At 43.7% G+C, this 12,546-nt stretch overlaps 2 protein-coding genes across 4 annotated transcripts in view; one reads left to right on the top strand and one right to left on the bottom strand.

Annotated features, from left to right (window-relative positions):
- PLEKHG4 (pleckstrin homology and RhoGEF domain containing G4) overlaps positions 1-1,006 on the top strand; it is a 118,757-nt gene extending 117,751 nt beyond the window's left edge. For all 3 annotated transcript variants that reach the window (XM_069739334.1, XM_069739335.1, XM_069739336.1), the window contains one exon: positions 658-1,006. Coding sequence is in view for 1 of the 3 variants with exons in the window: in XM_069739336.1 (XP_069595437.1) it covers positions 658-663 (6 nt within the window). In the remaining 2 variants the exon portion in view is untranslated. The remainder of the gene's footprint in view (positions 1-657) is intronic.
- Positions 842-12,546, bottom strand: part of KCTD19 (potassium channel tetramerization domain containing 19) — a 44,950-nt gene continuing 33,245 nt past the window's right edge. Inside the window, exons 15-16 of the mRNA XM_069738435.1 lie at positions 1,800-1,901; positions 842-1,533 (exon numbers count right to left, since the gene is read on the bottom strand). Coding sequence (XP_069594536.1) covers positions 1,426-1,533; positions 1,800-1,901 — 210 coding nt within the window. The 3' untranslated portion in view covers positions 842-1,425. The remainder of the gene's footprint in view (positions 1,534-1,799; positions 1,902-12,546) is intronic.

The following is a 12,546-nucleotide window of genomic DNA, read 5'->3' as shown; positions in this document are numbered from 1 at the left end:
CAAATACACACAAAAATACACACAAAAATACACGCACAAATACACGCACATACACAAGCGCACAAAACATACACAAGCGCACAAAAACAAAAATACACAACTTTTTGATATTATAAATGTGTATGTATGCGTATATCAGTTCAATACAAAAAAGTTACTCATGAAATAGTCATTACATTGGTACTTTTCGCAATGTGGACGAGGCCATCTCTAAGAGCTAAAATGTCCTGGTAGACGGCTGCGGTGAAAATGGTCTTGATAAAACGCAGTCGACCTACACCAGCAGATGACATGGCTCCCCAAACAATCACTGATTGTGGAGACTTCACACTTGACCTCCAGCAGCTTGGATTCAGACTCTTGATTTCCAAGGTCTAGTGCAAAGTATCCACAATCAGTGATGGTTTGGGAGTCATGTCATCTGCTGGTGTAGATCCACCGTGTTATATCAAGACTAAAGTCAGCGCAGCGTTCTACCAGGAAAGTAAGTGTGTGTAAGTGTGTGTGTGTGTGTGTGTGTGTGTGTGTGTGTGTGTGTGTGTGTGTGTGTGTGTGTGTGTGTGTGTGTGTGTGTGTGTGTGTCACATCTATCTTGTATTTTCCCGGTATTAATAACACATGCACTTTACTGACTCCAGTCCCCATTTTATTTTCTAGGTGTGACAAGATGCTGGATATGACAGAGCGGAAGCCCCCAGGCATCAGCCCCTATAACAGACGACTTAGTGACCCACTCACATGTAATTTTTCCCACTCCTTGTATATAGTTTATTATCGGCTTCCTCTCAGTGACAAATTTACTTAAAGCTGCACAGTTTGTACAATTTATTAAAAAAAACACTTTTTCAAAAATAGAATTATGTATTTAATGAACTTTTTCTCTGTCGTTTTCACAATATTTGAGTCTGACGTGAGTCGTATTTTGTTATAGTTCATCATAAAACTAAAAATAATTTATTTACTGGAGGTAAAGCTCAAATCTGAATAAAACAGGTTTATTCCTCTGCTCGTCTGTTCTCATTTGCACTAATACACAACTGTTTTTTTTTTTTTTTTTTGTGAACCTGCCCGGTTTAATCAGAGGAATGTAGCTCCATTTATCCGAACATGCCCACTGAACAAGTTCTCTCATCTAAAGCCATCACACGTCTTGTTCCAGGGTCACTGCGACTAACGTTCACAGAAGGCCATTGTGAACATGTGCTTGTAACCCTGGAATAAGGTGATGTGATGGGTCTCATTACTGATCGCACCACTCACTTTTCTGCATGACCTTCTTTAAAATTAAAATATTCCCCCAAAACCATGCCCAGACCATTAACTGCGCTGCCTTCCTTTTAAAAACATTATAACAAATAAATATATATAACCACTAAACGTCACATCCCATTCTGCCAGACATTGTACTGAGCCAGGGTAACGACGTTACCATAGGATAGTTTTCAGGGCGATGCATGAAGCCGAACTGTGGTATCCGTTCTGCAGCATCATAGTAATGCACCGACTGTATCTTCGTGCATATGGCAAAGAAAACTGAAGAGGAACAGACAGTGATGGTCAGTAAGTATAGCAGCAAAACCGTTTACGAGCAAGTATAAAATTGCTGTACAATGGTTCCATTTAAAAATAGTCCAATAAAATATGCTTGCATACTGCAACAATAATGAAGGAATAAAAAACAAAAACATAAAAAAAAATTAGATATATATATATATCTCAAGAAATCTTAGGGCTCTTACTACTGGTATTATGAGCAGAGCGTGCGGACAGTAACTATCGTCACAGCTCCCATTTCTTACCTCTAACCAGCTCTGCAGGGACTTTCTTGTGCCTTTCTTACTCTTATAAAACTTTAGGAGCATCAAGTCTTCGACAAACTGTCTAGCTGGAATCTGGAAAACCTGAAAAAGCATAAAATGTGATATCACTGATGATATTCTGCACAGTGATGAAAGTAGTCAATGGTGGCACATGATTAAGAGGGAGCAGATTATGACTAACGTTTAGAAGACAACAGGGGAGAGTTAACTCAGGAACATAAGGCCATAGAGCTGTCTAAAGTGATGTTTTTTTAAAAACATGATGAAAAACATGGAGGGATACTAGGCCGGGGTCACACTTGCAGAACAGAGCTAAATACAGATATATCAAACCAGAACCTATCTTACTAGAGATATATGGAATAGAACAGAGCTTACTACAGAGATATGGGAGCAGAACCAAGCTTAATACAAAGATATGGGAGCAAAACTAAGCTGTGTGTATGTATGTCCGGGATTGGCATCTGCACCGTCGCAGCTACAGCCACAAAATTTTGTACAGTCACGCGTCTGGACCCCGAGAGCGTCATAGGCTATATTGTGAGGTGAAATTTTAAGCCCGCGCGTTCCAATTCACCAAACAATTTTGCCCCTATCTACATAATGGGGAAAAAAGTGAAAGGATAAAAGTGTTGGAGGCAAATTGACAGCTGCCAGATGTGAACAAGGGGATGTAAAGAGTGAGAGCGATGGCGCCAAAGAGTATATACCGTACAGTTGCTAAGGTGGGGCCCCGACATGGGATACTCACCACACACAGGGATATGAACACACACACAAAATGCGCCACACACTACCACGTGCTTGAACACATGTGACCCTCAGCACACATTTCACCACACATTCTCCAACCTCGCCACATAAAAGTCGAAACACAAAAGTCGCCGCTCAAAACTCGCCACATGCAGAACTCGCCACATGCAAAAACTAGGCTCTTGCAAAACTCGCCACAAGTGCAAAACTCACCTCATGGAAAACTCGCCACACGTAAAACTTGCACACGCGGAAAAATTGCCACATGCACAAAAGTTGCAACACATGCAAAATTTGCCTCACACATACTCAAAAGGCACCACACAAAACTCGCCACGCGCAAAACTTGCTGCACACAAGTTGCGACACTAACCTGTCACATGCAACTCGACACAAAAAGTTGCTACACAAAACTCATCTCACAAAAGTCGCTACATGCATGTCGCCACACGCAACTCACACAACTTGACAAACGAAACTCGCCCTAAAACACACACAAGTCTGGTCTTATCCTTCAAAAATAAAAATCTGATTAATAAGCAGACAAACTACAACAAATGTACCATATAGGAAATACGGCAGCTGTCAGTCACATGACCTGTCTATTATGTGTATGTGTGAGCTAATATATACTGCCAGGGGGAGGGCTTCCTGTTGGCTAGGGATTTATCAGGCTGCCAATTTAGCTTACAAATACTGAGGTAAAAATACTGAGCAAATAACGTGTGAACGAGGTCTAATACAGGAGGAGATGACACAGGTATATACTATATACAGGAGCAGATGACCTACAGGTATATACTATATACAGGGGAGATGACACAGGTATATACTATATACAGGAGGAGATGACATACAGGTATATACTATATATAGGGGAGATGACACAGCAGGTATATAATATATACAGGGGAGATGACATACAGGTATATACTATATACAGGAGATGCCATACAGATGTATACTATATATAAGGGAGATGACAAACATGTATATACTGAGGTGATGCGGTGAAAATGAGAGGTGTGAGGTGAAAATGACAAGGTGTGAGTGCAAAATGAGAGGAGTGAGGAAAAATAATGGAGTGATCAGAAAATGACAGATGTGAGGTTGAAATGACAAGTGTTAGGGGGGAATGAGAGGAGTGAGGGAGAAAATGAAAGGCGTGATGGGAAAATAAGAGAAGTGAGGTGCTATAACTAACCACAGATATTTACTATGCCCAGGCAACGCCGGGCTCTTCAGCTAGTACAAAGATATGGGAGCAAAACCAAACGTAATTCAGAGATATGGGAGCAGAACAGCATCCTAGAGAGACATGGGAGCACAGCCAAGCTTACTACAGAGGTATGGGAGTAGAACGAAGCTTACTAGAAAGATATGGGAGCAGAACAGAGCTAACGACACAGATATGGGAGCAGAACGAAGCTTACTAGATACATATTGAAACTGAAAGCAGCTTACTAGAGATATATAGCAGAACTGAGCTTACTACAGAGATATGGGAGCACATCAGAGAATAATACAGAGATTAAGGAGCAGAACAGAGCTCACTACAGAGATATGGGAGCAAAACCAAGCGTAATTAGGAGATGTGGGAGCAGAACCAAGCTTACTACAGAGATATGGAAGCAGAACAGAGCTTAATAGTGAGATATGGGAGCAGAACAGCTTCCTAGAGATATGGGAGCAGAACCAAGCGTAATTCGGAGATATGGGAGCAGAACCGAGCTTACTACTGGTAATAGGGAGAACCAAGCTTACTAGAGATATGAGAGCTGATCCGAGCTTACTACAGAGATATGGATGTAAAACCAAGCTTACTACACAGATATGGGAGCAGAACAGAGCTTACTACAGAGATCCTGGAGCACAATAGAGCTTACTACAGAGATATGGAAGCAGAACAGAGCGTACTAGTGAGATATGGGAGCAGAACAGCTTCCTAGAGATATGGGAGCAGAACCAAGCATAATTCGGAGATATGGGAGCAGAACCGAGCTTACTACTGGTAATAGGGAGGAGAACCAAGCTTACTAGAGATATGAGAGCTGATCCGAGCTTACTACAGAGATATGGATGTAAAACCAAGCTTACTACACAGATATGGGAGCAGAACTGAGCTTACTACAGAGATATGGGAGCAAAACCAAGCGTAATTCAAAGATATGGGAGCAGAACCGAGCTTAATAGTGAGATATGGAAGCAGTACCAAGCTTACTAGTAAGATAAGGAAGCAGAACAGAGCTTACTACAGAGATATGGGAGCAGAACTCCGCTTACTATATAGTAAGGGAGCTGAATAGAGTTTACTTGAGATATAAGGAAACAGATTTGACCTTCCTAGAGAGATATGAGAGCTAATCCGAGCTTACTACAGAGAAAAGGGAGCACAACATAGCTTACTACAAAGATATGTGAGCAGAACTGAGCTTAATAGTGAGATATGGGAGCAGAACAGCTTCCTAGAGATATGGAAGCAGAACATAGCTTACTACAGAGATACTGGAGCACAATAGAGCTTACTACAAAGATATGGGAGCAGAACTGAGCTTACTACAGAGATATGGGAGCAGTATCGAGCTTACTAGTGAGATATGGGAGCAAAACCAAGCGTAATTCGGAGATATGGGAGCAGAACAGAGCTTACTACAGAGGTATGGGAGTAGAACTCAGCTTACTATATAGTAAGGGAGCTGAATGAGTTTACTAGAGATATAAGGAAGCAGATTCGAGCTTCCTAGAGATACAGAGCAGAACTAAGCTTACTACTGGGAAAAGGGAGCAGAACCAAGCTTACTACAGAGATATGGGTGTAGAACCAAGATTACTACAGAGATGGGAGCAGAACTGAGCTTACTACAGAGATATGGGAGCAGAACAAGGCTTACTACAGAAAAATGGGAGCAGAAACAAGCTTACTACAGAGATATGGGAGCACAACAGAGCTTACTACAGAGATATGGGAGCAGAACCAAGCTTACGACAGATATGGGAGCAGAACTGAGCTTAGTGCAGAGATATGGGAGCAGAACCAAGCTTACGACAGATATGGGAGCAGAACAGAGCTTACTACAGAAAAAAGGGAGCACAACGACGCTTACTACAGAGATACTGGAGCACAATAGAGCTTACTACAGAGATATGGAAGCAGTACCAAGTTTACTAGTAAGATAAGGAAGCAGAACAGAGCTTAATTGTGAGATATGGGAGCAGAACAGCTTCCTAGAGATATGGGAGCAGAACAAAGCGTAATTCGGAGATATGGGAGCAGAGCCAAGCTTACTAGTAAGATAAGGAAGCAGAACAGAGCTTACTACAGAGATATGGGAGCAGAACTCCGCTTACTATATAGTAGTAAGGGAGCTGAATAGAGTTTACTAGAGATAAGAAAGCAGATTTGACCTTCCTAGAGAGATATGATTACTGATCCGAGCTTACTACAGAGAAAAGGGAGCAGAACCAAGCTTACTACAAAGATATGGGAAAAAAACCAAGCGTAATTTGGAGATATGGGAGCAGAACAGAGCTTACTACAGAGAAAAGGGAGCACAACAGATCTTCCTACAGAGATCCTGGAGCACAATAGAGCTTACTACAGACATATGGGAGCACAGAGGATAATACAGAGATTAAGGAGCAGAACAGAGCTCACTACAGAGATATGGGAGCAAAACCAAGCATAATTCGGAGATGTGGGAGCAGAACCGAGCTTACTACAGAGATATGGGAGCAGAACAGAGCTTACTAGTGAGATATGGGAGCAGAACAGCTTCCTAGAGATAAGGGAGCAGAACCAAGCGTAATTTGGAGATATGGGAGCAGAACAGAGCTTACGACAGATTAAGGAGCAGAACAGAGCTTACTACAGGGAAAAGGGAGCAGAACCAAGCTTACTAGAGATATGGGAGCAGAACCGAGCTTACTACAGAGACATGGGAGCAAAACCAAGCGTAATTCGGAGATATGGGAGCAGAACCAAGCTTACTACAGAGATATGGGAGCAGAACCAAGCTTACTACACAGATATGGGAGCAGTACAGAGCTTACTACACAGATATGGGAGCACAACAGCGCATACTACAGAGATATGGGAGCAGAACCGAGCTTACTAGAGATACGGGAGCACAACCAAGCTTAACAGAGAAAAAGGGAGCAGAACAGAGCTTACTACAGACATATGGGAGCACAGAGCTTACTAGAGAGATATGGGAGCAAAACCAAGCGTAATTTGGAGATATGGGAGCAGTACCGAGCTTACTAGTAAGATATGGGAGAAAAACAGCTTCCTAGAGAGACATGGGAGAACAACCAAGCTTAATACAGAGATACGGGAACAGAACCGAGCTTACTACAGAGATATGGGAGCAAAACCGCGCTTACTACTGAGACATGGGAGCAGAACCAAGCTTACTAGGGATATATTGAAAATGAAAGCAGCTTACTATAGAGATATGGGAGCAAAACCTAGCATAATTTGGAGATATGGGAGCAGAACCAAGCTTACTACAGATATATGGGGGCAGAACAGCGCTTACTACAGAGAAAAGGGAACATAGACCTTACTACAGAGATATGGGAGCAAAACGGCTTCCTAGAGAAATATGGGAAGAGAACTAAAGGTACCGTCACATTTAGCGACGCTGCAGCGATCCAGACAACGATCCCGATCGCTGCAGCCTCGCTGTTTGGTCGCTGGAGAGCTGTCACACAGACAGCTCTCCAGCGACCAACGATGCCGGTCCCCTGGTAACCAAGGTAAACATCGGGTTACTAAGCGCAGGGCCGCGCTTAGTAACCCGATGTTTACCCTGGTTACCAGCGTAAAAGTAAAAAAAAAAAGAAAAAAAAAAAGCTACATACTTACCTTCCGCTGTCTGTCCCCCGGCGCTCTGCTTCTCTGCACTGACTGAGCGCCGGCCGGAAAGCACAGCGGTGACGTCACCGCTGTGCTCTGCTTGCTGGCTGGCCGGCGCTCACAGTGCAGAGAAGCAGAGCGCCGGAGGACAGACAGCGGAAGGCAAGTATGTAGAGTTTTTTTTTTTTTTACTTTAACGCTGGTAACCAGGGTAAACATCGGGTTACTAAGCGCGGCCCTGCGCTTAGTAACCCGATGTTTACCAGTGAAGACATCGTTGAATCAGCATCACACACGCCGATTCAGCAATGTCTGCAGGAAGTCAAGCGACGAAACAAAGTTCTGGACTTTCTGCAGCGACCAACGATGGCACAGCAGGATCCTGATCGCTGCTGCCTGTCACACTCAACGATATCGCTAGCCAGAATGCTGCAACGTCACGGATCGCTAGCGATATTGTTCAGTGTGAAGGTACCTTAAGCTTACTATAAAGATATGGGAGCAGAACAGCTTCCTAGAGAGATATGGGAGCACAACCAAGCTTAATACAGAAATATGGAAGCAGAACCGAACTTACTAGGAACATATTGAAAATGAAAGCAGCTTACTATAGAGATATATAGCAGAACTGAGCTTACTACAGAGATATGGGATTAGAACTCGGCTTACTATATAATAAGGGAGCTTAATAGAGTTTACTAGAGAGATATAAGGAAGCAGATTCGAGCTTCCTAGAGAGATATGAGAGCAGACCAGAGCTAACTACAGAGATATGGGAGCAGAACCGAGCTTACTACAGAGATATGGGAGCAGAACCGAGCTTACAACAGAGATATGGGAGCTGAACAGAGCTTAATACAGAGATAAAGGTGCATCTCAAAATTAGAATACAAAAGTTAATTTCAGTTCTTTAATACAAAGTTAATCTCGTATATTAGATAGATCACTCAATTTGTAATAACCATTTCAAGTGTTTATTTCTTTTAATTTTTTTTTTATTGCTTACAGCCAATGAAAACCCTGAAGTCATTATATCCGTAAATAAGAATACTTTAAAACACTAGCTTGAAAAAAAATTTTAACATCTGAAATGTTGGCCGACTGAAATGTATGTTCGGTAAATGCACTCAATACTTGGTCGGGGCTCCTTTTGCATCAATTACTGCATCAATGCGGCGTGGCATGGAGGTGATCAGCCTGTGGCACTGCTGAGGGGTTATGGAAGCCCAGGTTGCTTTGATAGCAGTCTTCAGCTCATCTGCATTGTTGGGTCTGGTGTCATCTTCCTCTTGACAATACTCCATAGATTCTCTATGGGGTTAAGGTCAGACGAGTTTGCTGCCAATCTGACACAGTGATAGTGTTGTTTTTAAACCAGGTATTGGTACTTTTGGCAGTGTGGACGGATGACAATTGCTGGAGAATTAAATTTCCATCTCCAAAAGCTTATCGGCAGAGGGAATCATGAAGTGCTCTAAAGTCAGCGCAGCCGCCTACCAGGAAATTTTAGTCTTGATACAACACAGTGGATCTACACCAGCAGATGACATGGCTCCACAAGCCATCACTGATTGTGGAGACTTTGCACTAGACCTTGGAAATCAAGATCCCAGAGTCTGGGGGAAGAGTGGAGAGGCCACAATCCAAGCTGCTGGAGGTCAAGTGTGAAGTCTCCACAATCAGTGATGGTTTGGGGAGCCATGTCATCTGCTGGTGTAGGTCGACTGCGTTTTATCAAGACCATTGTCAGCGCAGCCGTCTACCAGGACATTTTAGAGCACTTCATGCTTCCCCCATGCAGACAAGCTTTTTGGAGATGGAAACTTCATTCTCCAGCAGGACTTGGCCCCTGTCCACACTGCGAAAAGTACCAATACCTGGTTTACACACAGCAGTATCACTGTGCTTGATTGGCAGCAAACTCGCCAGACCTTGACCCCATAGAGAATCTGTGGAGTAATGTCAAGAGGAAGATGAGACACCTGACCCAACAATGCAGATGAGCTGAAGGCTGCTATCAAAGCAACCTGGGCTTCTATAGTAACTCAGCAGTGCCACAGGCTGATCGCCTCCATGCTACGCCGCATTGATGCAGCAACTGATGCAAAATGAGCTCCGACCAAGTAGAGTGTATTTACTGAGCATACATTTCAGTAGGCCAAGATTTCAGATGTTAAAATAAATTCTCAAGCTAGTGTTATTAAGTATTCTAATTTATTGAGATAATGACTTGAGTTTATCGGCTGTAAGCCATAATCACCAAAATCAACAGAACTAAACTCTTGAAATACATAATTCTATTTGTAATGACTAATTATATCAGTTGCACTTTTTGTATTGAACTGAAATAAATTACCGTATATACTCGAGTATAAGCCGAGAATTTCAGCTTATTTTTTTTAGGCTGAAATTGCCCCTCAGCTTATACTCGGGTCATTCCCAGGGGACAGCAGGGAAGGGGGAGCGGCAGCTGTCTTAATACTCACCTGCTCATGGCGCGGTCCCTGGTTCTCCGGCAGCTTCTAACAGTGTTGAGCGGTCACATGGTACCGCTCATTACAGTAATGAATATGGACACAACTCGACTCCCATAGGGATGGAGCCGCATATTCATTATTGTAATGAGCAGTACCATGTGACCGCTCAATACAGGAAGAAGCTGTCAGCGCCCGGAGAACCAGGGACCGCACCAGGGCATGTTCACCTGTCCCACCGTCAGGCGCCGCTCCGTCTTCCGCAGTGACGCTCAGGTCAGAGGGCGCAATGACGCGATTAGTGCGCGCGCCACCCTCTGCCTGAACGGTCAGTGCAGAGGACACGGAAGACACAGCGGCACCGACGGTGGAACGCAGCAGGTGACTATAGCAAGTGTCGGGGGGCTGAGCAACTGGAGGAGAGTATGTGATTTTTTTTTTTTTTTTTTTAAATCGCAGCAACAGCATATGGGGCAAATATCTCTATGGAGCATCTTATGGGACCATGTGCAGCATTATATGGGGCAAATATCTCTATGGAGCATCTTATGGGGTCATAATCAACATTTGTGCAGCATTGTATGGGGCATATTTTAATATGGAGCATCTTATGGGGCCCATCATGAACTTTATATGAGGCTCCTGATTCAATATGGATATTCAAAAACACTTAATCTACTGATGTCTCAATTTATTTTACTTTTATTGGTATCTATTTTTATTTTTCACATTTACCGTTAGCTGCTGCATTTTGAACCCTAGACTTATATTCGAGTCATTAAGTTTTCCCAGTTTTTTGTGGCGAAATTAGGGGTCTCGGCTAATTTTGTGAAATGCACCTGTATGGGAACAAAACCGAGCTTACTACAGGGATAAGGGAGCAGAACCAAGCTTACTACAGGGATATGGGAGCAGAACCAAGCTTACTACAGAGATATGGGAGCAGAACAACTTACTAAGTCTACTACATAGATAAGGGAACAATACCAAGCTTATAGCATACATATGGTACCATAATCTAGATTACTACATCGATACAGTACCAGAACCAAGCATACTGCTTAGATATGGTACCATAACAGCTTACCTACAAATATACAACTGAAGAAACTCAGACATGTTAACACACAGTACGGCAGGGGCATTGCTAGGGTCCTAAAAGATCAGAAGGAGTCCAAGCCCCAAAGTACATGTTTCCCCATATGACCCCCCCTATAGCCATTTTAAAAAAGCATCTATACAATATACCACTGTGTGGTGAAATATGTGTATATATTCCCATTCACCCCCCCTCAGGGAGCAGAAAGCAAACTACCAGCTAGATAATTTCTGTAAGTTTTCTCCTGTTTATTTTGACATTGTTTGCATAAGTTGTATGTCTTATCATATTTTTATACCTTTTTCTAATTGTAAGCATTGAACTTTTGCTATTAAAAGTATATACCTTTAACATGTTGAACCTTGAATGTTCTAAAGAATCCATAGCCAAAAGGTGTGTGAGCCTTATGAGTGATATAGGGATTTTTGTGTGTACTCACCGTAAAATCCTTTTCTCCGAGCCACTCATTGGGGGACACAGGACCATGGGTTATGCTGCTGTCACTAGGAGGCTGACACTAAGCTGAGACAAAAAAAGGTTAGCTCCTCCCCTGCAGTATACACCCTCATGCTGGCTTCCAGACACCCAGTTCAGTGCAAAAGCAGTAGGATAGTAACAATATAACAACATTAGAATATAACATGTCAAACAAACAGTCAAGATCAAAAAACAAGATCACGAGCCGAAAGGCTACCAGGGTGGGTGCTGTGTCCCCCAATGAGTGGCTCGGAGAAAAGGATTTTACGGTGAGTACACACAAAAATCCCTATTTCTCCTTCGCCTCATTGGGGGACACAGGACCATGGGACGTCCCAAAGCAGTCCCTGGGAGGGAAACAATACAACCAAATAACTCCGTGTACCATCTGACTACAAATGCACAACGGCCGCCTGCAGGATACATCTGCCAAGGGCCGCGTCCGCAGAGGAGTGAATGTGAACATTGTAATGCTTTGTGAAAGTATGCAGGCTGGACCACGTTGCGGCCTTGCAAACCTTCTCCGCAGTTGCCTGGTGCCGGATGGCCCAGGAAGCACCCATCGACCGAGTGGAGTGAGCTCTAATCCCCGCCGGGATAGGACTGCCCCTAACCCGATAGGATTCCTGGATAGCAGATCGGATCCATCTGGCTATCGTGGATTTAGACGCAGCCAAACCCTTTCTGTGACCCTCCGGGAGCACGAAAAGGGCGTCCGATTTTCTGAAGTGAGCCGTTCTGGAAATGTACCTCCTGAGGGCCCTTACCACGTCCAGAGTATGGAGAGCCTTCGCGACCCTATGTTTGGGCTGCGGGCAAAAGGAGGGAAGAATGATGTCCTCATCGAGGTGGAAAGAAGAGACCGCCTTCGGAAGAAACGCCGGAGAAGGACGTAGGACTACCTTGTCCTGATGAAAGGCAAGGAAAGGAGCCCGGCATGATAAAGCGGCGAGCTCTGAAACCCTTCTGATGGACGTCACCGCTACCAGGAAGGCAACCTTCCAAGAGAGAACAGAGAGCGGGACGTCCTGAAGGGGTTCGAACGGAGGTTCCTGAAGAACCCCC

Source organism: Ranitomeya imitator, chromosome 9, assembly GCF_032444005.1.
Source record: "Ranitomeya imitator isolate aRanImi1 chromosome 9, aRanImi1.pri, whole genome shotgun sequence".
Classification (NCBI taxonomy): Eukaryota; Metazoa; Chordata; class Amphibia; order Anura; family Dendrobatidae; genus Ranitomeya; species Ranitomeya imitator.
This window is presented reverse-complemented; position numbering and strand designations above follow the sequence as displayed.